The sequence below is a fragment of the Aquila chrysaetos genome, chromosome 12 (assembly GCF_900496995.4).
Source record: "Aquila chrysaetos chrysaetos chromosome 12, bAquChr1.4, whole genome shotgun sequence".
Lineage (NCBI taxonomy): Eukaryota > Metazoa > Chordata > Aves > Accipitriformes > Accipitridae > Aquila > Aquila chrysaetos.
In genome coordinates this window covers 10,854,806-10,882,646 of record NC_044015.1, presented here as the reverse complement: position 1 = coordinate 10,882,646, position 27,841 = coordinate 10,854,806, and the positions used below count along the sequence as shown (strand labels likewise).

General features: G+C 48.5%; 1 protein-coding gene across 4 annotated transcripts in view; it reads left to right on the top strand.

The window, feature by feature from the left end:
• PAPPA2 (pappalysin 2) overlaps nt 1–27,841 on the top strand; it is a 98,390-nt gene that overhangs the window by 25,761 nt on the left and 44,788 nt on the right. For all 4 annotated transcript variants that reach the window (XM_030033895.1, XM_030033893.1, XM_030033892.1 and 1 more), the window contains exons 3-11: nt 7,729–7,874; nt 15,144–15,437; nt 16,187–16,379; nt 17,911–18,032; nt 19,929–20,421; nt 20,957–21,085; nt 22,738–22,829; nt 23,085–23,278; nt 24,471–24,608. In XM_030033895.1, the coding sequence (XP_029889755.1) occupies nt 7,729–7,874; nt 15,144–15,437; nt 16,187–16,379; nt 17,911–18,032; nt 19,929–20,421; nt 20,957–21,085; nt 22,738–22,829; nt 23,085–23,278; nt 24,471–24,608 (1,801 nt within the window). The remainder of the gene's footprint in view (nt 1–7,728; nt 7,875–15,143; nt 15,438–16,186; nt 16,380–17,910; nt 18,033–19,928; nt 20,422–20,956; nt 21,086–22,737; nt 22,830–23,084; nt 23,279–24,470; nt 24,609–27,841) is intronic.

Sequence of the window (27,841 nt, the reverse complement as noted above, 5' to 3'; positions counted from 1 at the left end):
GGAGACCATACATTAATTTTGTCCAGGGATGCATCTCAGTCACGCTGAGCTTCAGCTCCACCTTCCCTGCTCAGCAGATTTGCTCCTTTCTATTGCTCTTTTTATTTCTAAAAGGGTCTTTTACTCTTCATTTTCACTGGAGTCAGCTTGATTTCAGGGAATTCCCATTTCACCCCATTCTCCCCAGCATCTCGGATGCAGCTGGTGTCTGCTTGTTCAGTCCTGGTTTTCAATTCTTAGTTCAAGGCCTGTGTTCATCCCCCCATTTAAGTTAATCTGAACCAACTCATTATTAGTTCAGGCCAAGTTTTCTTTCTCTCATCAGCTCTTCCATAATTTCTATGCTGCTTACCAAAACCAGGTCTAAAATAGCATTGCCTTTGGCTGGTTCAGTGATGATTTAGTGAATAACTTTTTAGCAAACACTTCCAGGAATAGCTGGGTCATGCCATTGTTAGCAGTGCTTATTCTTCAGCCTATCTCAGGGCAAAATGCCCTGCAGGGCTTTCTGGTCTAACACTAATGTTATTGTCTTCCTTTCCCAAATCTGACCTCAAGAAGTTGCGTACTACCATCTGATGTAACTGGGAGCTTTCCTGCTGTGTGCTAGTGATCTGCAGCCTTTTTGGCACCTTTCCCCAGTAAATCTATATGGAAGGGTCACAGCCTCGAACCACAACTTGTCTTTTTGATCCCATTTGCAGCTTTGCCAGTGCAACTCTCTGACCCTGCAGCATCTGCTACTGCTTCAGTCCCAAAGCCAAATCCACCACATGGAGATTGAGGGTTACCTCTGAATACAACAGGAATTGCTTATATGTAAGGGAAACCCCTGATCCTGAAAGCCCTCACATAGAACTGTTTTGCACTCTCACCCTCTTTGACATCTTGATACTCAGCCACTCATGCAAATTTTAAACTGTCTCTTAAGCGGTGCTGCCAGTGATGACTGCTTCCTAGGCTGTTCTTCTACTCATGCTGTCAGTGCCTCAGAGGTGGGTTTTTCCAGGCATGTCCAAGAGGTGTGTGATGCCCTCATCCCTTGTGTACCCAAGTGCTCTTTGGCTGGAGTCCAACACCCAGTGAAGATGATGAGAGATTCCTGAGGACTACAGGGGGTATTATTCCAGCAGTGTTGTGCCTCCCGTGATCCCAAGGGAATGTCTGGCTGTTCCTCAGCCATCCCTTCACCTCTTGCATGTATGTTGTATCTGGCTGTGTTACCAAAGCCTGTCCAGATGAGAGTCATTTGGATGTTGCTGCCTTGTCAAGTTGTCGTGATGCTGGCAATGATGTTTGTGGCATACCAGCATAGTGCTGGACTACAGTCAGAGCTCGTCTAGGTCATGGGGATACAAGTAGTCTTAAGAAGTACAGAAGGACTTAAGCTTTTGCCTGAAAATACAGCATCCTTCCAGCTGCATTAATGCCAGAAATTTCAGGGCAGGTAAGCTCAGAGTGTGAGGCAGCTGCAGTTATGAGAGCCACCATCAGTCTAGTCTGGAGGCAGACCAAGTAACCCATTTTGGTTTGTGTGCTGTGCCAGGATGGTACCATGTCCTGTTTATGTTGTGGTAGTGGGCTTTGTCTGTCTGAGGCAAGGCTGAGCATCACCTGGGAATTCATGTGATGGGAACAGGGATGAGGGTTTACAAATTCTAGCAAGGAGGATTCATATATGCAAGCAGAGACCCTGAGTCTGGAGGATTATCTCTTTAGACCCCCCCCCCAGAGTCACCATGGAGAGGAGCCCTTTGGTGGCGTGAATCAGAAGATGTTCACTTTGGCTCACCATCTGGAGGAGCATGTTTCTTCACTGATGATACGGAGAGTTTAGAGAGTCTGCTCTCTGAAAATATTCATGCCACTTGATTCAGCACCCATCTTCATGGACTGAGTTGTGGCTCTTGGGCTTGTGGCTGCTGCCTCAGAAGCAAGGTTGCCGTGTGTTGTGTTAACCCTTTGCAGCCCTGGGGAAATGTGTTGTCCGCACAACAAAAATGTTATTGGCAGGCTGGTGCTTGTTCCTGGGAAGCCTGAGGGATTCCTCATTTGCCAAGCAGGGGTTTGGGGAAAAAGGGAGCCTCCCTGCTTGGGGGGAGTAGGAAGAGGAATTTCCTTGTGGTGGATGAAGGACATGAAAGCAGAGCCAGGAATCCCCTGTGACTTCATTAGACTCTATGGTTAGCTGGAGCTGGCTGGGTCTCAAGTATTTTCCAGCTGTCCATGGAGGGTACTTGGACAGCTTCCACCCAACCCCACTCCCACATCCCCACTGAAACGTCTACAGGGAAAAGACTCCTATTTTTGAATTGCAGTGGAATTCCTGTGGCATTACACACTGCATCCTTTGCAGTACCCAGAGAATTCAGTTTGATTTATGGTACTGCATGGGGTACATGCTGGCCTTGCTTTTCATTTGGAAGTGCCATCGTTTGTCTTTCAGTGGTAATGGCCACTGTCGTGGCCCCAAGACTTCCTGTTATGATGTGGCTCTCACTAGAAAGTGCCACTCTTGCTCCTTTTCTCCCACCTTAAACCACATCAGGCTTGCCTTACAGCTTGATTGTCCATTCTACTGCCCCAGAGATTAGCAGATCCTCTCCTCTCTCCCACCTGTGCACCAGCAGTGGTCCTGTTGTTGCTGCCAGAAATTGCTGTCGGGAAAAGCAGCAACAACCCTGTCTCTCCAGAGTATGTCAAGTCTTCTCCTTTGACCAAGCCAGCTCAGAGCTCGACTTACATCCACAAGTGCGAAGATGCTGTCTGCCCCATGGGCTAGGACAAAATTGTCCACGGAAAAGCATGAGAAAGGAGTGTGAGGGTTCTCCAGGGAGGCCTGGGATCATGGGTGGAGCATGATTTTTCAACTGATCAGAAAGGAAGCTTTGGGTCTTTAGACCTTAGTGTAGTAAGGTCTAGTGCAGTAATAGTTTTCCATGCAAAGCTGTAGTCGTTTGATTGCTTTCCCATTTGATGTGTTGGGGTGATGCATAGAGGGTGGAGCAGGACTCTAAGAAGAGATGCATGATGATAGGACAGGAAGCAATGGATGCAAGTTGGAACATGAGAATTTTGTATTAGACATTGGGAATTTTTTCTACCATGAGGGTGGTTAAATACTGGAATACATTGCCAAGACAAATTGTGAAACCTCTGTCTTCAGAGCTGTTCAGGTCTCAGCTGGACATGGCCTTGAACAACCTGGTTTAATTAGACCTGTTTTGAACAAGGCAGTCAGACTAGATGACCTGTGGAGGTCCTCTCCATCCGCAGTTACAAGTGATTCCACTATTCTGTGGTAACACAGTCACTAAAGCTGCCGCACTTCTTCATCTTCCTTTCCTTTTTTCGATAGCCTGAAATGTCACACAACGACAGCACATCATTAAGTCCCATACAGAGCCATGTGCTCCTGACCCAGCACCAGCTCTGCACAAGCATCAGTGTGGCTCCACTGTGCTGCTGTAGAGCAATACAAGGTCCAGGCTTCTTCCCCATCTTGCTTTCTGCCCACCATGAGTCCCCACAAGTAAAACAGTATGCAGTGTGGTACCTAAGCCTGCCTTAGAGCCAGATTGTCAGCTAGTGTTATTCAGTAGAATTTTAAGTCAAGAGTGTCACAGGTCAGCACCATCATGAAGGAGGCCCTCGTATCTGGACTCGTTCCCTCAAATACCATAATTTCAGGTGGTGTTCATGCCCATGGTCATTTCTAATAATGGCAGTCCATAGCCCTCTCATCCCTAATCTCTCTCTGTTGTTGCCTATACTCCTCTTGCAAGCTCCACTCTCCCAGGGTTGCAAATACTCCTCAGGTCAAGGTGGTATTAACATGCAACTAGCTGCTCACCAATGAGCTTTGGATGCTCTTGGAAAAACATTTGCTTTGAATCTGTAAAACCTGATGGCCCTTCTCTGTCTCTCTTCTATCCTCTGCCCTATTCTTTGGGGTTGGTTTTTTTGCTGCTTAGCTGATAGCTGTGCCTTCATGTGTCCTTCTGGCCTTCCTTGTGTTTGTGTGTTGGCTTGCAGTGCCCACCCTGCTGTAAATACCATCTAGTTTGGAATACTCTGGTCTTGTAGGCGTTGAGAAGCTATTTGGGGAGCAGAGGAGAGGGCTGTCACTTAGGCTGTTTGTGGAGACCAAAGGCTGCTCTGCCTTCCCCCTGGGAAAATCACAGAAGCTCTGAAGAAGAGGGAGATCATGACCTTGGCAGTAAGTGACAGGCGAAGACGCCAGTTACATGCTCCTTGTTTAAGATAAGGATGCCAGTGGGAAATGTGGATTGAGGGGAATTGGAGTTGTCCATTCTAGAGCTGTTTTGGTCTTGGTCATATCTTTGGGGATGCCAGTGGGAGGATATTTGTGCTTTCTATGCTGTCGTGGGTGAAATGGGGGTCCTTTCCTCTCCTTCTCCATCCATCTGAGCATCTCAGTGCTGGAATGGCTCCCCCTACCCCTAACGCAGCCCTGAGCTGTCCAAATCTCTCAATGGAGGAAATTACAGTTATTTATAATTAAGGGTTGACAAAAAATGTTGCTAGTATCAAGGGAATGGCAGGCGACAGACAGAAAAACATCATGTCTCCAGAAGAGGGGCAGCAGGAATATCCCTCTGAATAGGGCTGACGTCAGCTCTCGGAATTTGGAGAGCCTGGAAGGTTTGGGGCTATTTTTCCAAGATATCATAGGTCAGGAATCAATGTTATTTTTAAGCCTGTGTCCCCCGAGCAGCTCTGGTGCATGAAGGAGACTTTCTCTCCCCCTTCCCCCTCCTTTATGCTCTATTTCTATGAAATTTTTGCTTCTCTTCTTCCGAGTCATGCCACAAGTATGTCCTTCAGGTTTGTTTATGCTTCTCCCTATCTATTCCTCCCAGCCTGCTCCTGTCTTGGTTGGGTTGAAGGGATGGCGTCAGCGTGGCGCGTGTCTGGGATGCTCAGGCGAGACATCACAGAGAAGAGATCATGTTCTCCTAATTTGCCATTTCCGGTTGGGAGAGTTTTCTCTCCACAAGCTGATGTGGCTGGGGAAAGTGTTCTGGGAATGCTGCTTTGTGGTGGGAGATCTCGGGGCCTGGTGAAGACAAGCCGGTCATCTCTTTTCACCATTAAATGCTGCCATATAGTCCAGCCAAGATTTTCTAAAGTGACTGAAGTTTCAGAGCTGCTTTGCTGTTGGGAAGGTGGGTGAGATGTCTCCAGCCCAGGATGGCCTATTGGGGCTGGCTGGTAGGGGAGAGGTAGTTAGCAAATCCTGATTATTTGAGTTACTGAGTCAGCAATGGCTTCTGAAAGTCTATGCTATTTTAGGTCCAGGGAAGTGGCCACCCTTGGGTTTACTGAGCTCTTCTCCACATGCCATCCTGCTCTAGTCTACTTCTGGAATTCTGTTCCTCTATTTTTTCCATTTTTCCTCCTTCTCTTCCATTTGCTGTAGCAACCTCTCTCTTTCTAAACAAGTCTGTGGGTATAATAACTTGACTAGGGATCTTGCCATCTCAAACAGTGTATTTGCACATCTCTTGTTGGTTTCCCTTCTCAATTCACATTTCAGATAAGAACATGCCTTTTTCCCCTTAGCCCATGCTCAGCTTTTTTGCTTCCTTCCTTCCATAATTCAATGTGGTGGGGAATGCACTAATGGACAGCACTTTTACAGAAGCTGTTCATTCAAATATAGCTGGTATGCCTTCATGGCTAGTCCAGTGTAAAGAAATGATCGCATTCCCTTCATAATCTCTCTGTGCAGCTCAAAGATGCCAATTGCTCCTGGAAGCATGGGAACAAGTGAAATGCTTTCCACCACCTTAATGTTGCTGTTGGCCTTATGCTGCAAGTTTAGTCATTCTTATGACATATTTCCACAATGGTGCATTTCCATCATCATTCCACAGTGATGTATTTGAAGCCTTTCCATGAGTTTTTTCCCTGCTTAGAATCTCTTAAATAAATTAATGGCTTCACGAACTGCGAGTCAGGGTCCTCAGATTTTGAAGACTTAGAGTCGGGTCTTCGAGACTTAAAGACGATGTCTTCTACGGCTACCTGTCTCAGCCCATGACGTTAATGGCACTGATGATGGAAATGGTAGTAATTGATTTAAAAGAGTATCTGGCATTTGCAGCACAGCCCAAGTCCCTACAATTCCACTGCTGCTATTATTGGAATTATTATTGTTATTACTAAGTTAGATCCTGATCATTTTACATAGCTGAGGACATGAACTCCCTAAAGATCAACACTGGGACTGATGGTATACTGGCGAATACAATATAGACCTCTGACCTGTGCAGAAACCACCATGCAGAGGGGAGAGTGAAACCTAAATTTCCTGAGTGCTGTTTTTTTTTCTCCAAGTGCTGAGAGACATGCCATGTTGTGAGGATCTTTTTGTGGACACCCAGACATACCCATGGGTGTTAGTGCTCTGCTGCAATGCCTATTGCCTACCTACCTCTCCCAGCCCATTACTTTCCCTGCCCTTTAGAAATGGATGTCTTTGACATCCCCATTCTAGTATTTTTTCTGTTCTTGCAACTCTTTATTCCCAGCTCTGGAAATGGGAGGAAAGGCAGCCAGCAGTGTTGTCAGAAGGCTTTCCCCCCTAAACATGCCCTTTGATGGATCTGTCTCCCAAGATGTCCCTCCCTCCCCATTAGGCTTATTTTGGGAGCTCCTGTGCTTCCCTGGCCTGGCTCCTGCAGACATCCCATACCTTCTCTCAGAAAGGATTCAGATCATGTGCAGAGAGACAGATTCATGTGAAGTGGGCCTTGCTGTTGATTCAGTGCTGGGGGGGACCCAGGCAGCCCTCTTCTCCGAGGTCTGTTTTGGGCAGAGCTGGGAGAGAGATTTCTTGGAGCAAATTCTGAGATACCTTTTTCTCATGTTCTTCCTTATACAATACACAGGAATGGGGGTGAGGTAGCATGCTTCTTGATGTGTTATGTGCCTGTGCTCCGCAGGGGACCCCTTGTTTTTACCATGCACTGCCACCTCTGGCGTACTGGTTGTCCTGGGGAAAAGGATAGAGTGGATGGCCATGGTCATGAGCTTCTCCAGACAGACTAGAGATGCTGGAGAAGAGACTTCTTGGCCCCAGCTGACAAACCCTCTCTGCTCCCAAAAATAAGGTTTGATGTCCATCCCTGACCTGTATCAGGGACAACCCCTGAAAACTCTTGTTGGAACCAGCTGGAGCTCTGGATTCCTTTCTCTCTCCTCACACCTTGAGGAAAACTCACTCCCTCCTGCCTTCAGATTCCATTTTTCTGGTGCCAAACCCCTTCTCTTTTCCCTAGCAGGACTGACCTCTGTTTCCTTTCTTCTGTCATTGTTTCTCCTCCCATTTTTTCTTCTTTTATACTATTCTTTGGGTCTCTTCTCTCCCTGTTGTTGGAAAACCTTCTCTAAGAATAGAAGTCATCAACAAAGCTGTTGTAACTAGCAAAACTTCTTCAGATTTGCATGACTGTCTCCCACACAAACCCCTCACTAGCAGAACTTGCACCTTACAGAGCAGAATGAGTAGTGTCATGGGACATCCTGTTGAAACTTGCTGAATTTTGCCATGCTTTACCAAATGCTGTTGGTTTCAGAGACTTGAGAATGGGGTTTCCAGGTCTGCTGTACCCTTTCCAGAATATCTACGGGTGGCTCCTCCTTTTCCTTTTTGCTCCATTGAAGTCGATGCTGACTATCTCCTCTCCCTTGACCTTGCAGGGCATACATGAGCGTGAAGGAGCTGAAGGAGGCACTGCAGCTGAACAGCACCCACTTCCTTAATGTTTATTTTGCCAGTTCGGTGAGGGAAGAGTTGGCTGGTGCTGCCACTTGGCCATGGGATAAAGAAGCCCTTAGTCACCTGGGTAAGTAAGCTACCCCACTCATGGGGTCTCAGGGTTGTTGGTTTTCCTGTCTCTTGGTTGACTTGGCAAAAAGAGGCAGCCATGATTTGGCTCAGCATTGAGGATGTTTAATAAGAAGGTCATGATAACAGGCTTTGGGTGTACCAATAGCTGCTGCTGTGGGAAGGAAGGGAGCTGCCTGTTCACCATGTCCATGTGGATAAGGTGGTGGGGTTACATCCTGACAAGGGAATTCCAGGTTGTGATGAGAAACTTTTAATGGTGAAGACAGTGAGACAGTGGGACAGAGAGCTTGGGGAAGGAGAGCTGCAGATTCACCATCAGTGCAGGCTCTGGAGAGGGGTTTAGACTTGCATTTGGCTTCCCTGGGACTTTCCAGGTCTATCTTCCAGGATTCTGGAAATGGTGAACTTCACTTTGCAGCATGTAATGACAAACAGATAAACCAGGAGTGTCAGTGATTTCAGAGCCAAGACTCCAGATTTGAGCAACTCCAGAGCTGACCAGGCAGTGAGCACTGACCACTTCCGAATCCAGCTACAAATGTGAGGATGACTATCAAATTAAATGATGTTTTTGTAACTTGGCTTACTACCTGCTGGAGGCAAGGTTCTCCTTGGCTTCAGTGAATTCAAGGCAGACCCTTAAGGTCATCAGCCCTGGCAGGCTACAAAACAGTCAAAATGGCAACAGCTTCACTAGAATGTAAATGTATTGTGTGTTTTCCCCTATTTCTGCTGTCTCTCTTTTTCCTGCCTCTCCCTCCACCTCTTCAATGTCAGAGTTTTCTGGCAAAGCCCTTTACACTTTGCAGTCAAAACATCTAAAGTGTTTCTCAATAAGTAACTGGAAATAATTACTTCTGACACCTGCACAGCAGACCTAGACCTTCTGCTTTTACAAGTGCGTGATGTTCAACCCTTAAAAGTTTTACGCTGCTGTTAAAGACCTGTTTTAAAGTTCTTTTTTGCCAGTTTCCCTCCCTCAATGAGTTTCAGGACTGTTTTTTCAATAGCATATTCCTACAGTTGCTTGTTGAGGAAGGCAAATCTCCATGAAATTTATTCCTTCAGCTTCCAGAAATCGCTTCCAAGGCTCAGCCTGACAATCGTCTTACTACAGCAAGTGCTTCAGCCACACATGTTCTCTTCAGACCCCTCCCAGTGGCTCACAAGGAGTTGTACGGAGGGGTAATCAGGGTGACTGGTTTCATCATAAGCTTGCGTCTAGCTCTGGTCTCAGTTTGTGTCCAGCCAGGGACACAAAATGTGGTACCATCTGGAAATGTTGGATCAGGGTTTTACCACGGAGGTTCAGGGGAAAAGGGGTGTTGTCTTGGCTCTGGTGCCAGAGTTGTGAAGTATGAAGCTGGATCTGAACTTCTCTGAGGCTCTGGCACAGACTGAAGACTTTGGTTCAAGACTGTCTTTGGTTTTAGATCTAATGAGCTCAGGAGGGCTGGTTGCAGACTCTGTTCTCTGTAAACAGTAGGCTCCACCACATATATCATCAAGTGTTTTGTACCATGCACAATGTATATTATAGTCCAGCACAGAAGAAACTTAGGATTGAGAAGGTCATGAATATATGGCTTTTGACAAAGCCTCTCACAGGGGGCTACTGGAGAGTCTGAGTAGATGTGAAGGTAAAGCAGTGAGGAAAGAGCGAGGAAAACCTTGGGATGAGTTGTTATGGATGCACGCATAACCAAATCCAACAGGTGTTAAAACTCAGATTTATTCTTTAGTAAAAGTTAGTTAGAAGTCCAGTAACATTTTATAAAACCACAGGCTCAATGATGTAAAGAGAGTTAATACTACACGGCCGACTTAAGAATCCCCACGATTTAAAGTGATGGCTCCAAAACGCGCGTATCACTCACCTAAAAGCTGAGGGCTCTCTCCTTCGAGGAGTTACCTCGGGCAGTGCCCCGACCCGAGGGGTAGTCCCCGACTGCAGACCCACTGCTCCGAGGGGGACTGCCAACATGTCCTCCGGCAGGACCCCGTTTATACCCCTGCCGAATCTGACCTGTGGTCATTTAATCCTTATTGGCCAGGAGGGTCACCTCGGTGTACCTGGTGTGTCTCCACTGGCCAGTTCAAATTTCAACCTGCAGCCTCCAGGGTTTCCTTCCCCTTCTCCCTTCCTGGAGAAGCAGGGATGGCAGGGGTGGGGTGGGGGGAAATGTACTGCCACACGAGTGAACAGTAGTTTGAGAAAAATTCCTGAGCTTTAAGGACCTAATAGTGACCAGGGGTGGAGACAGGCCTTTACAAGAGAGGGGTCTGTCTCCAAGAAGACAGACTCCTTCCCTTGCACTGAATCTTGCTAATCTCCTGTCTATCCTGACCTTAAAATATTAAGGTCAGCACACAGGCCCTGCTCCCTCCATGCCACTGTCTGCTCCCATGGAACAGAAATGTCATGCTGATTTTTCCCTACACATGTACAGACCCTCTCATGCTTTGGTTCTCCTCCTGAAACAAATTGGTTCCTTGAGTTTGACTTGACTTCTCCAAGAAGCTAACCTGCCTCTTGGCTCCAGAGACTCTTGGTCAGATTTTGCTCTGTTTGTCTCTCTGAATGGGACTTTCTTAGGTGTATTCAAGAGAAGTGCCATAAGATGTTTTTTAATCTGCCATCTGGACTTTGAATTCCTTAGAAACCATTCTTTCATGACCTTTGAGTGTGTCTTTCAAGAGGGTCCTCCTCACCTTCTTGTTGGCATCTTCACCTTCTGGAAGTCTTCAGTGAACTTTGTTTTTCATCCCTTCCTCTTCACTTATGCTTGTTTTGGGCTACCAGAGATAAAGTGACTATTCCTATGCTGATGATTTACGGATCTATTGCTCTCCTCCAGATTATTTTCCTGAGTAAATTTGAATTTCAGCCAGCCTTCCTGAAGGTTTACTGATGGTTTACTATTTTAGACCAGTAGTAATACCAAGCAACAGCAACTATGTTCAGTGAAGCGTAAGAGATAATTACCGACTTGGAGAGGTGAGCTGGTCTACAATGCTTCTATAGGCAGTATTTCAGCTGCTGTGGAGCTCCTAGACAGAGACAACTTGCAGCCAGCTAGCAGCAGAGGTAGAAGATCTCAGGTCTGTTTGCATTGTTTCCTCTAACCATACTGTCTGTCTCAGTCTTTCCACCATAATCACAGCGAGTTCCTCTCAAATTCGGAGTTCTTGCTTGGAGTCTGGAATGAATTTTCTGAGAACTTAGAAGTAAATCTTTTTAACTACAAAACACAAGGAGTTGAACTCCTGTCCTATAAAAAACCTTAGCTTTCCACAGTGGAAAGCCTTGCCTCAAAAACCCTAGCAATGTAATAATGCAGACACTTTAAACTTCATGTGTAGCTGCATGTGAACTGTATTAGCATAAACATGGTTGAAAGGCAAGGGATTTGTGAATATTTGATGTTATAAATACTTTCTGCAGTTATATAAGCTGAGGCCAGCTCATATATCTGGCTGAGGTCAGTGGATCCTGAAGGAGGGCCAGCCATTCCATCAAAGGTACCTTAAGCAATGGCCATCTTCCTGTCTGACTAACCGTCATGCGTTTGTTCCATTAATTGCCGTGACTCAGTGTTTGGGAACGACTGTGCCTGTGATACAGGTTCAGCTTTGGTTTGCTGTTTAAAGATCCTGTGCTTGCTTGAGCATGCATTCCCTACAACAGCCCTGACCCAAGAATAGGTTGGCTTTTTGGGGGCTGGCTTGAACCAGAGTCCTTCAGCATTGCCATTGATCGTGGCTAGAAGCAGGGCAACGTCCTGGGACTGGGAGCTTCCAAGGGATGTGTGAGTGAAGATGAAGTGGGATCCACACCAGCGCTAATCATTCAGTGTACTGATGGACTGGACACCTCTTGTTGCTTGAGCAGAGTTGAGGTTTGACCTTGGGGACATGACCAGCTCTGCAGCTGTAGCTGGTAGATCTGGTCTGGAAGGAGAGGATGTTGTGAGGCCAGACCTGAAGCGTTCCAGCTGCCTGGTCTTGGTTGGGTGAGCAAGTCCAAAGAAAACTCTGGTTCACCTGCCTTGTAGTGCTGGACCCCCTTGATGTCACAGGGACATGACATTGAAGTTTTCAGCTTGGTTGTGTAAATGCTGACCTTGGGGGACCTCCTTGGGCTGGTTCTCAGGCATGAGAGGGAGAGTTCATTTAAAGCCCAGTTTAGCCCATCTCCCAAGGCAGGAGGAGGCAGAGATGAGAAGGAAAGCCTGATCTGTAGAGGAGGGAGAGGGGAGGCTGGTCTTGTGGAAGTGTTCATAACATCCCAACATCTTGCCTTCACAGCCAGGACCCTGCAGAAGGGAAATACAACTTCCTGATCCAAAGCTGGGAGCTCTCCCGGCTCATCAGGGAGCTGTGGGGACAAGGAATGGAGGCACAGGGGTGTTCTGGAAGGAAGGCAGAGTTCTCATGCTGCCATCTAATTAGCTGTAAAAAAAAAAAAAAAAGTACTAAAAATATGGTCATCCTTGTGGAGTGTGGGGGAGGAATGGGATAGGGGAAGCCAGCAGAGAGGAGAAGGAGGGACAGGGTATCCCTCCCCTGTGATAGTTTTTCCCCTCCCCATACTGGAATCCTATTTATTCCCCTGCATGGGAAGAACACTGGGTTTCTGCTGGAAGGAGGGCTGCTCGGTCACAGGGCCTCCCATGCCCCTGGTGCTCGGTCCCGTTCCTTGTGGTTAGTGGCGCAGGATGCATGCAGGGCTTTCACATCTCATTTATTTGTTTATGAACATTATTTTCATTCTGCGTGCGCATTCCTCCTTTCAGACCTTTGGGCAGGCAGCCCCCTGCTTTGCTCAGGCTGGGGTTTGGCTGCAGAGATGCCTTTTCTTTCTCTTTTCTCTTCTCTCATGCCCTGTTTTGATTAAAATGAGAAGCAGCTTTTTTTAATGTGCCCACTGGGTTCTCCATCAATGGGATGCCCTTTGCTATCTACAGCATTTACCAGCCTGGTAATTGAGAGGGGGGTGGCTTGCAAAAACCTAATGATTGACAGCACATAACATGAAGGTGCCAAAAGGATTTTTCAACCTCTGCACCTTCTTGTGGCCCATCTCCATTCAACTGAAGGGTCAAGAGTTGACTGATGGTATGCTAGGTCCTCTGCTTCTGGGGAGAAAGGGAATGCAGCTATTTTGTGACGCATCCTTTACCTCAAGCCAAGCTGCTCTGGGCATAAGATCCACATTGTGGGGAGGAAGAACAACAAACATGAATTTTTAGCTAAGAAACAGTGCCACTTGACAGGTCAGTGGTGTCTCTCAGTCCTTCCATGAGTTACACATGCAGGATGCTCCATAGAAGATGCCACCCTTATTTCTTCACCCTCTTGCAGCCCTGTCAGGCTTGAGAGAATTGCTCAGGGCATCTCTGAAGGCCCCTTTCCAGCCCCAACCCAGTGTTCACCCAGTATGGTTCCACCAGAGGAGTCTCAGACCTGCTCGTGTCCTGCCAGGGACACTGTGATCTGAAGAAAGCCCTCTCCTGGAAGGAATGCCCTGTACTTGAGGACATGAGGTAGTCCAGTAGCACACAGAGCTGATCCAGGAGCAGATTTCCAGCAGTCTATGCTGTGGCTGGAGACAGGATCACACAGTGGCCCTCTGCCAATTTTAACTTTGCTGCCCCTGCCAGCAATCAGCAGCAGAGGTGCAGTAGCAGAGGCTCTGCTGTGAGGTAGCTGGCACAGTAAATCCTCCAGGGCCCTACAAAGGAGGGAGCAAGCTGTGCTGGAGCCAACTATTCGCTGCACTGCCATCCAAGCTGTCTGGGTTAAAAGTAGTTGGGTAAAACCAGTCTCCCGTGACATGGAGGTATGGCCTGGGGTCTGCTTTTTGCCCCCTTGTGCTGATATTCTCTAGCACACGCTCCACTGTAAGGCAGCATGGAAAAGTGAATGGACCAAGGAAGTGAGATGAGGAGAGGGGAGGAAATGGCCACTGAAAAGCCTCAAAACAGGGAGAAAAGATGTAGAGATTCCAAAGACATTTTCATTTGGGTGAAATAAAAGTGAGCGAGAGAGGAGAGGTAAGTTTTGCTCTTGAGCATTCTCCATGGACAGTTTCTCAGCAGATGTGGTGTAGAGTTGCTGGTACAGGGTGTGCATCCGAGGTCAGGAGTCAGAGATGCTGGCAGTGAGCAAAGGGAAGGGTCTGCTCCACTTAGCTTTCCTCAGCATCATTGCTCCTTGCTCTTCCCATTGCAGGTGGGTGGGCAGGAGAGGAAAAGCACCTTGTCCTGCAGCCAAGGGTCATATCCAGCTCTGTGCTGTTGCTGTCAGTATGACATGGCAGCTCTGAGCACCTTCTGGGGGACTTAGTCTATACCCATGCTCCAGCATCTTTGACAGTTGAACCTGCACCAAACTGGCTTGGAGATGAACTGCCCCTTTGTGCCACCTTGAGGCAAGGGGCTGGGGTGCCCCAGTGAAGAGGAGTAGGGCTGCGATGGGTGGGGGCTTCTCGCCTGGTTCGCTTGGTGCACCTTGCCCACACACAAACCCCTCTGAAGGAGAGGAATGGATCTTCAGAAGCTGCATTTTGGAAAATCTCACTCCAAAATACACAGTGAATTTGAGTCAGGTTTGTGGTAGAAGCTCATATGAGTTTAAATTTACTCCTTAGCATCTGGTTTGGAGGGTGAAGCAGTAGACCACTGATGCTGTCTCAGTAGTGGCCAGAGGCAGTGCATCTGAATCTTCATATGGACTTGTGCTGAAGGTGCCTGCTAGTTGGCACAACCAAGCATGTCAGGAATTTGCTAGGCACCTCATTCTCCTTGCCTGCCATGGGAACTGGTATGCTTTAGCCACCTGTCTAAGCTAGGGAAGGTCTTCTCTGGTTTAAAAGATTATCCCTGTAAACCCAGGACATGTCTCAGTTTGGTGCCTTGGCTCCAAACCTTATTTGGAGTTGTGTGAACCAGAGCAGATGCTGAATTATAAACATCCGAAAAGACACAGAGGGAAATGGTAGTTGAAATTATTGAAGATGGTGGGAAGAGTGGTGTAATCAGAAGGGGAAGAAAACCCACCCATCCCATTCCACTCCAAGAGGGCAAAGGAGCCCTCTTCCCATCCTACAAGAGGGTGAATACATCCATCTTCAGGTCTCCATCTGGCACCTCATTTGTGATGTGGACGTACGATGAGAGGAATTTTATCTAGCACAGGTGAGTAACAGCAGCTGTCTGCTGTCTCTTTCTCTGGATGACATTCTCTGTACTTGCAATTCTAGGTGGAGTTGTCCTCAACCCTGCTTATTATGGTATGCATGGCCACACGAACACCATGATCCACGAAGTGGGACATGTCCTGGGGCTGTACCATGTCTTTAAGGGAGTGAGTGAGCGGGAGTCTTGTGACGATCCCTGCAGGGAGACTACTCCATCTATGGAGACGGGAGACCTCTGTGCCGACACTGCCCCCACCCCAAAGAGTAAATTCTGTCGGGATCCAGACCCTACCAATGACACCTGCGGCCAGACACATTTCACAGGAACGCCCTTCAACAACTACATGAGTTACACAGGTAATGAGTAACCATCCTTAGAAATTTTAAGGGGTCACCTTCCTTGGCAACTTGGGTTTCTCTCCTTTCTGCCTCCATTGAGAGTCCCTTCCCTCATTCCCGAACTGATGTGGTCCCTCCTGGTGTGTTGGGATGTGGCAGGCTTCAGCCTGTGCTCGCAGTAGCTTCTTAACCCCTTTCTTGCTGCAGGTTGTTTCCATCTCTCCCTCCCTGCCAGTCTGTCATTGGACATGCATCAAGGCTGTTCTTGTCTGCATGGTGGTGTGCATTTGTTCTCCAGTCCTGAAGCAACTTTATTATTATTAATTATCACTACTACTACTATAATTTTGGACCTTTGAGTTGAGCCCTTTTGGCTTGGTTTCCAAAGGCATGCTGTGGAGGGCTGGTGTTCCTCCTGGCAGCCCAGGAGGATCAAAGCCTGTAGAGCAATTTTGTCACCCCTTGCTGACCCACTGTGAGTCCCACGGGGATGGTGGCACTGCCCAGTTGTTACAGCTCATGCAAGCCGGTGTTGAGGCCACTGCTGTCGGGAGCTGCTGTGGCAAGTGCAGGGATGTGGAGCTGCTGAGGCAGTGCCATCTTGTGGCTTTGGGGACACACGACACCAGAGAGTCCTGGCAGGAGAGCAACCACATGCTGGTCTCTCCCGGCTCTTCCCAGAGATCCCCCAAACAGGGTTTGGAGATTAGGAAGGGAGCACGTTGTCAGGTCCCGCCGGCCAATCCCTGCCACCTCTCTTCCCCCAGATGATGACTGCACCAACACCTTCACGCCCAACCAAGTGGCCCGGATGCATTGCTACCTGGACCTGGTGTACCAGCGCTGGGGTCAGAGCAAGAAGCCTGCACCCATCCCGATCCCTCCCATGGTCACGGGGCAGACGCAGGACTCTCTCAGTATCTACTGGCTGCCTCCCATCAGTGGTGTCATACATGAGAGGTAAGGGATCTGCTGTTGCAGTGATCTTGGGTTTGCACAGGAGCCTGCTAGAAGGGACAAGGGACCCTCTATGGTGCGGGACCCCCCCCCCCCCCCCATCCCCTTTCCCCCTTGGTTGTGTCCAGCAGAGCCCTCTGACACAAGAGCCAGACTGCTGCGATGGCCCCGCTGGCATACAGACTCTCTTGCAAGCCTTCTGCTGTCGGGGTGCCGGGAGGGGAAGCCAAAGAGCGTCAGGAGGCAATGCCAATTCTTAAACCCCAGAGTGCAATCACAGAATGAAAAATGAGCTTCATTTAGCACTTATTGTATAAAATAGCCATTTACCAGGAGGAAATGCAGCCTTGTGGTTAAGGCAGGGAGCTCGAACCACAAGAGCTGGGTTTTGTTCCCAGTGCTGTCACGGACTCATGGTGTAACTAACTGGGGGTAAGTCGGGAAATTTTTCAAGCCAGAGAAACGGTGCTGACGAACCAGAGTTGTTTGGCTGGCGAGCAGTGCATGGCCCTGAGCTCCTGGTGGCTGTCTTCCTTCTCCTCAATATTTGGGACTCACCAAGACCTGGATATGACACCAATGCTTCTATTCAGCAGCCTGTCTTACTAAAACATTTTGGTTTTCACCAGGTTTTAGGTCTATGCTTTTATTATGGGACCATAAGCATATGTTGAAGAGCTCTTGAAATTGTTTCAAAGCTACTTCACAAAGCTCTTGCAATTCAAAGAAAAGTGGTGTTTGAGGGCAATGGGGACAACCCTGGGTCAGTGTTTACTGCCTTTTCAAAGAACTGATGCTCTCCACAATGGGCCTTTCATCCCAGGGATAATGAGAGTGTGTACCTGTTATGCCCGCAGGCATGAGAGCCTCTGAGTGCTGGGTGGCTTTGAGTCATACAAACAAATTGCTTTGGTGGGGAATGGAGTGGTTTGGGAGCAAGAAAACATGGGTTTAAGAGGCAGGTGCTGGGTCTTCAGATCCATCCCCGGCTCTTGCTCAGGAGCTGGTCTATGGTGGGGGTTCTGTATCCCCTGTGATGAACTTGCCAAGGAAAGGTCCTGAGGTGGGTCTTTGTCACAGAAAAGTCTCTTTTTCCTTCCTGGAGAGCATAGTGGCACCCTCTTTAATTGACATTATTGTGACTGTTGTGTATTGCAGTAGTGACAGAAGTTAAAAACCTGACTCTGGCATTTAGCAGACCCAAGTGCACCCACCCAACTGCAGACACACTGCCCTGGGAAGCATGAAGTCTGTTAGCCCTGCTTTGTGGTAGGGAACAGGTGATTCAATGGCTCATCCGAGACTACCCAAAGAGCCTGTAGAAGAGGAGGGATTAAACCTGGCTTGTCCCACGGTTGCTCTTATTCTCTTGTCTTTGACAAAGCTTATTTCAAGCAGGATGATATACCCAGGGGCTTCCTAAGAGCTTAGCTTTGCTTTTCCAACTTCCTATCTGATCCTGCCTGGACAAATGTAGATGGAAAATTAACCAGTTGTAATTAGACATGCCAATGCCTTTGTCTTCTGCCTGCAGGGAGCAGGACACGCTCTGTGACGACTGTGCAGAGGACGGCACCTTCCGTCAGTATGTGCACGAGGCCTCTTCCCCTCGGGTCTGTGATTCCTCTGGCTACTGGACCCCAGAAGAAGCAGAAGGTAAACACCTCCTCTCTTCCCCTGACTGTGAATCTCCTGGTCAGAGATGAGATCTTGTTGGGAAAAGAAAAAGAAGCTTTTTTCTTTTAGAGAGTGAGATGTCTCCTCTTTGGGGAGGTTCCTTAGTGCAGGAAGGAATTTTATGTGCCCAGGAGATACCTGGTAACTGCCAGCTGGCTTTGGACAAACAAACTGACAGCCCAGTCATTGCACAGGAAGGTGTTAATGAGAGATACTGGTCAAAAGGGAAGGGCATTTCATCGAAATAAAAGTCTTACAACATAAATCTTGGGACCTCATCCAAAACCTCAGGGGCCTTCACAGGCTTTGATGCAGCCTTGTCCAAAGGGAGCCAGAGGAGCTCCTTGGTCAGTCCCACTGAGTCTGCACCAGGTCCTGGGCAATCTGGGTTGGATGCTACTCCTCACTGGCAAAGTGAACAGCAGGGTGTCACAACTCATGTTGAGACCCAGATGTTGGCTTAGAGACCCACCTTGTGCGCATGGTGGTGGCTTTTGGGGTCATGCACCTGCCATAGGAGCTGTTGGGCTTTTCATGCTGCCTCAGCTCCTCCAAAGACAAAGCAGAGGAGGCAGAAGACCAGGTGAAATGATCCTGTGACCTGTATGTAGTGCACATGCTGCTGTTGAACATTGTGGAGCCAGAGGATCTGTTAGTTCTGTGCATCTGCACATTTGAGCCACTGAGGTTGGAAAATGTGCCAGGGTGGTTGCAGAGAAGGTGCAGTTTGGACATTATTACACTTTTGGGATGTAGCCCATGCTTTGATAACAGGAGTGTCAGAGTGTAGCTGAGATTCTGTGTCTGAAAACTCTTTAAGTATCTCTTGCTAGCATTGCAAGTTGACGGGGGCGGGAATCTACTTAAAGAAATAACCAAACTTGTGCTTATTCAGTGATACCAAACAAATCAAAGCTTAGTTCATGTATTGTCAGTGGTTCCTGTTTCCCCCGCCTGTCTGATTCACTGGCAAATTAAAACTGCTTCTGGAATTATTGGATGTTGTTTTCTCCTATGCATGACCTGCAGATATCACAAGTGCATGTTTGCTCTGGTGGAAAAGAAACAGGTTTTATGGTTTTTAGAAGACTAATATTAAATGGATGCAGGCTTTTGAATTGGTGCTGGGCCTTAAGAAATGCTTGCAGTGGTTGATGAAGACAAGGGTATTTCTACTACAGAATGATGAATTCCAGTGATGCTTTCTGAGACTGAAAGCCCAATGTTACATTTCTCCTGCTGAGTGCTAATCCACCACCAGGGGAGGCAGGCTGGGGATCCGAGGTCAGCCTGGGCACCGTCCTGGTGAAAGAACAGCCTTCCAGAGCTGCTTCCCTGGCTTGCTTTGGACCTGCTCCCTTCCTGCCTGTGACCTGTTCCAGCACTTGCCTGTGGAAACCTTCGGTCTCTGCTCTGCTTAGCCTATGTCCAAACCCATGGAGCCGCAGGGACTCGGCATTCAGGTGCCCTTGGCAAGCCTTCTGTGCCCATGAGACTACAGAGCAAGCTTCACGTCCCCCAGCTGCGTCCAGGCTGTCTCTAGAGTTTGGCACTGTAACCAGCTGCAGTGTGGATACCATTGTCCTTGTTCTAGAGGACTGTGAGACACCAGATCTGCCAAGCCTTGTGCTTGTGTGCATACCCAGGATGTGGGAGACTAGTGGTGCTTATTGCTTTCTAGGATGTCAGGGCGGAGATGCCACCAGCTCTGGCGCATGCATATAGCGGGTGCAAAAGCTCATGGGTGTGCAGCTATAGCACAGAGATGCATAAGCAGCTATGGGGTACTGCAGGGAGGATTGCCCCTCTGGGTCCCCTGTGAGGTCAGCTGTCTCCTGGGTTCTCATCAGCCTCTTCCTCATCCCTCCTGTCCAGGGCCCCCAGACGTGGATCAGCCCTGTGAGCCCAGCCTGCAGGCCTGGAGTCCGGAGCTCCACCTGTACCACATGAACATGACGGTGCCATGCCCCCAGCCGGACGGCTGCATCCTGGAGCTGCGCTTCCTGCACCCCGTCTACCCCGATTCCCTCACCCTCTGGACCACATACCTCTCCACGGGTTCTCCCAAGGCGCTGTCTGACATTGAAGTCCTGACAGAGCAGGGGGAGTCCATCCATCTGGGCCCCCTGGACACCTTCTGTGACGTCCCCTTTACCGTGAAGCTTGACATACCTAAAAAGGTGTCCGGAGTCAAAATCTACACTTTTGACGAGAGGATGGAGATAGACACGGCCCTGCTGACCTCCATGCCCCACAGCTCGCTCTGCTCCACCTGCAAGCTGATCCAGTACCGCGTCCTACGCGACCCCCCATTTGCAAACGAATCCCCTGCCGCCCCGGCACAGGCGCACCGCCAGTTCGTCGACACGTGAGTGACAAGGCTGCTCCATTGCAGGCTGAGTGGGTGGCTGGGACAGATTTGATGACCTCCTCAGGTCCTGCCTTTGAATCCCTGGTTAGTTTTGCTTGTGTTTTGTTTTTTCACCCCTGGAATTACCATGTTCAATGCCATGAGTGGATTCCCTATTCAGCATTGAGGAAGCTTGTTGCAGACCCACTATGCTAGCATGACCCTTGCCAATGAGCCCAGGCTAACTAGAAGGAGCTTATTAAACCCAGAAACATTTTCCCCATCAACACAACCAGTAAAATGATTGTTCAAGTTAATGCCACTTCTCCCCAGCTCAGACTCTAGGGAAATAAGCAGCAGGCCCCTCTGCATGACCTGGCAACGACCCTCTTGCCACAGTCTCTAGCAGTTTAGAGTACAAAGTCGTATGTCAAACTGTGATACTGCATGGGCACACACATGTGATTTCTATCTAGCTGTGGTGAGCAAATCTGTTGCAGATGTGTGGGCTGTTCCCTCCAGCTCCTTCTTCAAGTCCTCTCTGTTCCTGCAGGGAAGTCACACCTGGGCAGGTGTACCACTACCAGGTGCAGGCAGTCTCTGGGACAACCTCAGGAGAAGCCTCTCCACCGCTTGTCCATGTCCATGGAGCACCCTACTGTGGGGATGGGAAGGTGACCATGTAAGTCAAGAAACTCAAGCTCTCAACTGAGCTTCTTTAAGCTGTCAGGTCATCCTGCCCCAAAAGCAAGCACCGGGTTGGTCCTCCACCCATAGGTACTTGACTGAAGGTGCTGCACCAAATCCCTCCAGCAGACTGGACTATAGAGCTTGTGCTTTGTAAAATGCCTTGTGCATAGGAGATGGAGACGGTCTTTTTGAGAAGCAGGGTCTGCATGAGGGGTCCAACCTGAACATCTTCTGTGTTTGTCTGCAGTGCTTGGATCCTGGCCCATCTTGGTGAACTGTCACGGAGTCTGAACCCAAAGGGATCTGCCTTTGGAACTGGCCAATATAACCTTTTGTACAGGGCACACAGTGGTGGCCCTGCAGGATTAGGTTCTGCAGCAAGCGCAGCCCCTCACGGCATGGTGTCTTTAGAGAGCTGTCTGGTCTCTGCTTAGAGACCCCAAATGATGAGGGATGCACCACCTTTACATTGAGAGACTCCAACAGTTCATCTGCTCTGTCTAGGGATAATTATGCCAAATTTCTGTATTTTGGCTTTTTCAGATTTCAACTCTCAGGTTAGTCAGAATCACTTTCCTTTTGAAAACAGCTTTCTTAACAAAGTGAGGAAAGTGGACAATTGAAGCAAGTGCAGGAGGGATTGTGGTATTGTACAAGACCCAGCAAGGCAAAGAGGCTTACAGCAGGGCTAGCTGCTGAAGTGGTGTAATCTGGTGTGGTTTTAGCATGAATGCATACTAGCTGAAGACTTGGTCCAGAGAGAGCAAATGTCCATATTAGGCTCCGTTGTCAAAGTCACTAGAAAAGTGAGAGAAGCAGAAATGGGCCGATAGCAGCTAAGATTTCTGGCAGGCTTTCTTGTTCCTGAGCTGTTGTGGGGAAGGCCATGCAGGAAGCTTTGTGAAAATTTTTCCTTTGTACCATGTGTGGAACAGTGAGCTGAAGGTGGGACACAGTGGATCATTCCTGTTAGATGAGGGTGGAGGTGGGTGAGCATCACCAGATGTATGTTTGAATTTTTTTTCACTCCTTGTGGTTTGGGATACATAACTCTGCACAAAGGAATAGGTATGAATCCAGGCATTTCTGCCAGCTTTTCCAATCAGGTCTATTTTCTGCAGTATGGGGACAGAACCTTTTCAAGGAAACTGCATGGGCTTTTTTCCTCATGAGATGCCGTACATGTCAGCTGGCGACTGATTCTTGTCTCCTCTTGGGCTAACCTTCTCTTTCCCTTCTCCTGCCTCCCTTTCCCAACCCCTACTGAAACACCAGCTCCATCTCAGAACCTCCTGCCCTCTCCAACACTTGCTTTCTCCAGCAGCAAGTCTTCCTGATGCTTGGTTCTCTACTTCCTCTGTTGTATATAGCTTCATTTTCTCCCATAGTTCTTGGTTCAGGTCTTATAAGAAAGTCAGAGTACAGTCATGACTTCTCCCATATGCTGTGTTTTAAACCTCTTTTTGTTCCCTGGCAAGATACAGTGTTTTTTCTCCTTTACCTTACTCCACATGTGGTTCTTTCTCTTCTCCCTGCTTCTGTGGAAATGGAACCAAGATATGGGGTCCTCACTCATGATTGGGCAGATGCACAGGGGTATTGAGTCAAGGGTGATGTTAACACGTCTGGCTGTTGTCCTTTTAGGATCCTGGAAGAAGAATGCGATGATGGGGACTTGCTGGACGGAGATGGCTGTTCCAGGAAGTGTAAAAAGGAAAAAGGTTTCAACTGTGTCGGTAAGTCCAAATGGATTGAGACATCCTTTTGAGGCAGGAGTCAAAACTGTACATTATTCACCCTGCTCCCCAGAGCAGTGGGTGACACACATCATTGCAACAAAATATGCATCTGCAGCTGGAGTGATCCATGGAGCTTGTCAGGCCCTTCTGGTGGGAAATCCCAGGGCTAAATGGCCAGCATGCCACCTGGGACAGGAGATGTATAGGCCTGGAGCCTGGTTTGTAAAAGAGTCATTCCTGATGTCCTTGCAGGGGAACCAAGCCTGTGCTATGTGCATAATGGGGATGGTGTGTGTGAGCCGTTCGAGAGAACAAGCAGTGTCCTGGACTGTGGTCCCTACACGCCAGATGGATATGTGGATCTGTGGGCAGCGAAAGCCTATGCCTCCCATCAGGACGCGAAGTCCTGCCCTGCTTCCTTGGCCACTGGAGAGCCTGTTGTGAAGGTGAGTGAAGGCATGGCAGGAAGAAAAAAAAAGACTGTTCTAGCAAAGCCTATGCAGTAAAGCTGGGGAAGTCACTGCTGCAAGAGTGTACCAAGGCAAAAACAAAATCTTCAGAGCAGCTCTGGAAGTGTTCATTGATTACTACATACCCGTGCAGGGAGCCAGTAGAAGAGCTGGGCATTTCTCACACCCCTCTTTCAGTAGTCCCTAAGTCCAGGAACTGCAGTACATGGAGGGGTGTTTCATCAAGGCAAGGAGCACCTCCCCTGATGATGTAGTTTGCTAACAGTGACCACCCTCATCCCACCAGCTAAATGCACAACTTTGAGCATGTGAGTAGTCCCACTGTCAGTTTAAAAAAATCCTGTAAATCTAATACCATATAAGGTCAGGGTCTGAAAGGGTAAAATCATGCATCCATCAGCATCTGTGCTGCTTTCAAACTCTCTGATCTGAAGCCAAGGAAAAATTGATGGGAGAATTCCCATCTTTCATATGGGCTTTGGAGCAGGGCCTAGAGGTCTAGGACGGGATTTCGCCTGATCAGTGTTAACATGGTGTGTGTATGTTCTTTCCTAGCAAGCTGAAGAAGGGCAAGAAATATGTAGAGAGGTCATATTTAGCCCTCTATACATGCGTTTCTATTGACCTGATATAAGGAACAATCTTCTTGAGACCTACAGCATGATTAAATTGCCCAGATGTACATGTCTAATGAGATGCCTTGGGCTCAGGTGTCTGCTTCTGTAGAACAACACCTGTATCTCCTAGGTTTTGTCTTCCAGGCCTGTGGGGATGTCTGAAATACCATAGGGAATTGAATGACACAAAAGACTGGTATTCAGGCAAATGAATCACACTGTCAGATCTCATCAGCCCAGATGAAATCAGGAGGCTGTGGTATTACCTACCATCTCACAGCTTGGCTCATTATTTCTTAGCCCCACAGCCACCATGGGGTGCTTAAACAGCATGTTTACAGCACCTCAAAATGGCAAAGAACTCCTGTGCACGTGTGGGCAGTGAGATGTCACTCCTGCTTAGGAACCCACATCCTAATTGTCTTCATGCTAGGAACCGACTTGGGAGCCTTCTCAACATTTGTTGAGCCTTCCTTGAGGTTTTGTAGGTACTCTTTCTTTCTCTCACTTTCCTTGCTTCTTTCTGGGTTGAAATAAATATCTCCTTTCAGGTATGTAAATCCCACCTTCACAATGTGCCCAAGGACCTTTCCCTGGCTGCTTGGTTCCCCTGTGCTCCCAGCCAAGACAATGCTCAGGATCCAGATGAAGAGAGGATGCCCTTGGGCAATGTGGGAGTTTGGCTCAAGGTAAGTGAGGATGTGTGGTCAGGCACAGAAGGATTTGCTTATCTTTGCCCCAGCAATTTGGTGACAAAGACTGTCCTTTTCTGTCCTGCAGGAGCTACGGCAGTCTTAAAAACTGCTCAGATAGGACTTCTTATCCTACTGAACTCTTTGCAAACCCCAAATGCCTGTGGCTGGGTCTTATGTTGTTGCCCCATTCCCACTGTGAACAGCAAACCCATCTTGGGGCAGATTGCCAGGAGAAGGGCTGTGCCCAAAACCAGAATCCCACAGAAATGTGTTGAGGCTGAGAAACAACTTGCTCCTGAGACTATTCCCTGCAGTCAAACTGTGCTGTTACACCCGCAGAGGGTGGGCACAAGCCGTGTTTCAAGTCCTAGTTGCCTTTGTTCCCCATGGCTGTGAAGAGCAACAGAGGGTAGGTGGGTATACTCTGCCATCCTGAAGGGTCCTGAACACTCCAGGTTGCTGCTGAGCACCCTGAGCCCACAGCAATCAGCTGTGGCATGCAGGTGGTCCTGCCCCCTCCCTGCCCCAGTGACTCCAGACCAAAGGAGGCACTTCTGTGCCCAAGATGCTGGTCCTGCAGCCCAACGGGGGCTCGGGGGCTGCCTTTGGGAGGGTACCCAGAGGGTCAACCCCCTCTGTCCTGGCAGGCAGAGGAGTAGGACAGAGGAGAGCTAATGGTTAGGTCAACATGATTTTTACAGCCGTGATTTTCTGACCACAGACACAGTTTAGAGGTTTCGTGGCTGTTGCTTGGTGTTACTGGAAAGCTGGGCTCTGGCATGCTGCTTCCTCTGCAGTTTGAGGGGCAGCTTGCCCTGCTTTGCTCAAGGGTGTCTAGAGAGGACCTCTTCCCAAGACACTCAGACGATTTGTTGAATTGTCAAACCTGAGTCAATAAGCATGGCTATTGCCTCTGACATCTTCCGTGTCTCCAAATAACTTCCTTTAACTGATATAACTTCCTTTAACTGATTTTTTTTTTTTTTTTTTTCCTTTTTCCCTTGTCTGTGTGCTCACAACCTACTTCCTGGCTTCAGTCTCTGGCCATGACAAATGTGCCTCCTTTCTTCCTTTGCTAGCAAGAAAGCAGCAATCTCCCCCTCTGCCCTACCTAGATGAAAGCTTGCTTTCCACTTCTCACCAGGGGTTAAAGCGTGTTCCAGTTTTATTGGAGCTTGTGGTCAGTTCTCTTCCTCTATGGATGTTTATATTAAAGACTTTCATTACTGGTTCTCTGTGCTCTCTCTAGGAGTGCTATTATTTTCCGCCCATAAAATTATTTATGGACTAGTAATAAATATGCCCTTTTTCTTTTTTTTTTTTTTTTTTTTTTCTGTTTTTTAATAGAGTTTGCTGATTGGTAACATATTGAGTTAGGAAAGACGGTTTCTTGTTGACAATTTGCCCAGCACACCCGCCTGCCCGGACAGGAATGGTGCTGTTCATGCACATGTGTACCCACGTGTGCATGGTGTTTCATGGCCACCAACTCCCATGGCCATTTTAAAGCTGTTGCACCTGTCACCCGGGTCAGAGCCACACCACAAAACTCATCAGGTGGTAGGAATCGCTTCCTACAGCATTTCTCAAGAGGTGGCACCAATGAGCAAGAGAAAGGGTGGGTCATGCTGTAAGTGGGCTAGGGGCAAGAGGTGTGTGTGTGTCTGTGCCACCTAACAAAGCATCTACCATGCACCTTGGGCCTGTCTGCAGATGGGAATCATTATGATTTGCAGATGTCCGGCCATGCTTTGTTCTCAGTTTCTAACACATCCAATGAGGAGAGAAATCAAAATCACTTGTAAGCAAGTCAGGATGTGTAACATGCAGGAAATTAAACAGAAAGGGGGAGAGGGAGGGAGAAAAATTAAGAAGATAGCCTGCTGTGGCCAAGCACACAATATGTATTAAAAAGAAAAAAAGAATTGGGATGTTAGTCAAGTCAGCTGCTGTCAGTCTAACTTGGGGCCAGTGTCCTTCACCTCCAAGTAGATGCACTGCAAGAAGGGAAAGACTAAGCCCTCCACCTAAAGCTGTGCAGTCCAGGGAAAACCTCACCTGACTTCTCCAACCATCTTTCCTGCCCTGAGGAACAATGCTTGGAGGAACAAGCAGCAGGTAGCTGGGTTAAAATCGTCTGGCTCCTTGGGGCTTCCCAGCCGCAGCTCTGTCCTGGGGGGCTCCTTGAAGCAGGCTGTGTGCACTGCTGGCTCTTCATCTTTCTTCTCTTCCTGCTTTTCTGTCCTCCCTTCTTGCTTTCCCATTTCTTTTCCTTTCTCCCCCTACTTTTCTCACTAAGGGAGACAGTGGGACTGTACCAAATAAAAATGTTTGAGCCTCCTGGTCTGCTTCTTGCAGCCAGGCCAGCCCTGCATGAGAGCAAGCCCTGGCCAAGGGAGCATGTAGGCAGCGGTGGGGAATCGCTTGTGGGGTGTTTGCTACCAAGCACCTCCCTGCAGGGTGGGAGCCCTGGGCTGAAGCCCAAGGTTTTCTCCTGCCCCCATGCATGAACAACGCCTGGCGTGGCATGAACCACCCCAAGGCTGGGCTGCCATCACAAATTGGGCGGCTGTCCCCTCCGCTCCTGCAGTCTGCTCCTTGGGCTGTGCCCGGCCAGCTGGGACTTGTCCTCCTCCAAAATACATCTTCGCCTTGAATTTCTGGGCTCCCTCCACACCAGCATTCAACGAAAACACTCCATAGGGTGGATCTTGATCAAAACACATCACAGCACTGGGTGGGGGGTACCAGGGTGGGGGAGAAAAACATTTCTATCTTCTTACTTCTGAAGAACATCTATCCTGCCATGATTGATGCCATGAGTTTCCCGGCTGCCTCCTGTAGCCTTCGGGGCTGTAGACAAGTGGGGAGCTGTCAGCTGTCCTAGCAGGCAGGGCTTCTTCCCACAAATCTTTCCACGTGTTGGCTGACGGACAGTTTGCAGTCACTTCGGGTACTGGGGCTGTTATTTGTTTGGGGTTTTTTTGGTTTTGTTTTTTTTTTTTTTTTAATGGAAATATTTCAGTGGCAGGGCTGGTAGCTGTGCTCTCAGGGTGCCTCACTTGCCTGGCCAGCACTGTGTGGAGTGGGAGTTGGAGCCTGGTGAAGAGAGGGCAGAAAAGGGGTTATCCAGGTCTCTGTCAGGTGCTGCTCAATTTTAAGAGCAGCAAATGTGAAAGCTGGGAAGATGCCATAAATTTATGGCAAGGCGGGACAGTTACACGTGG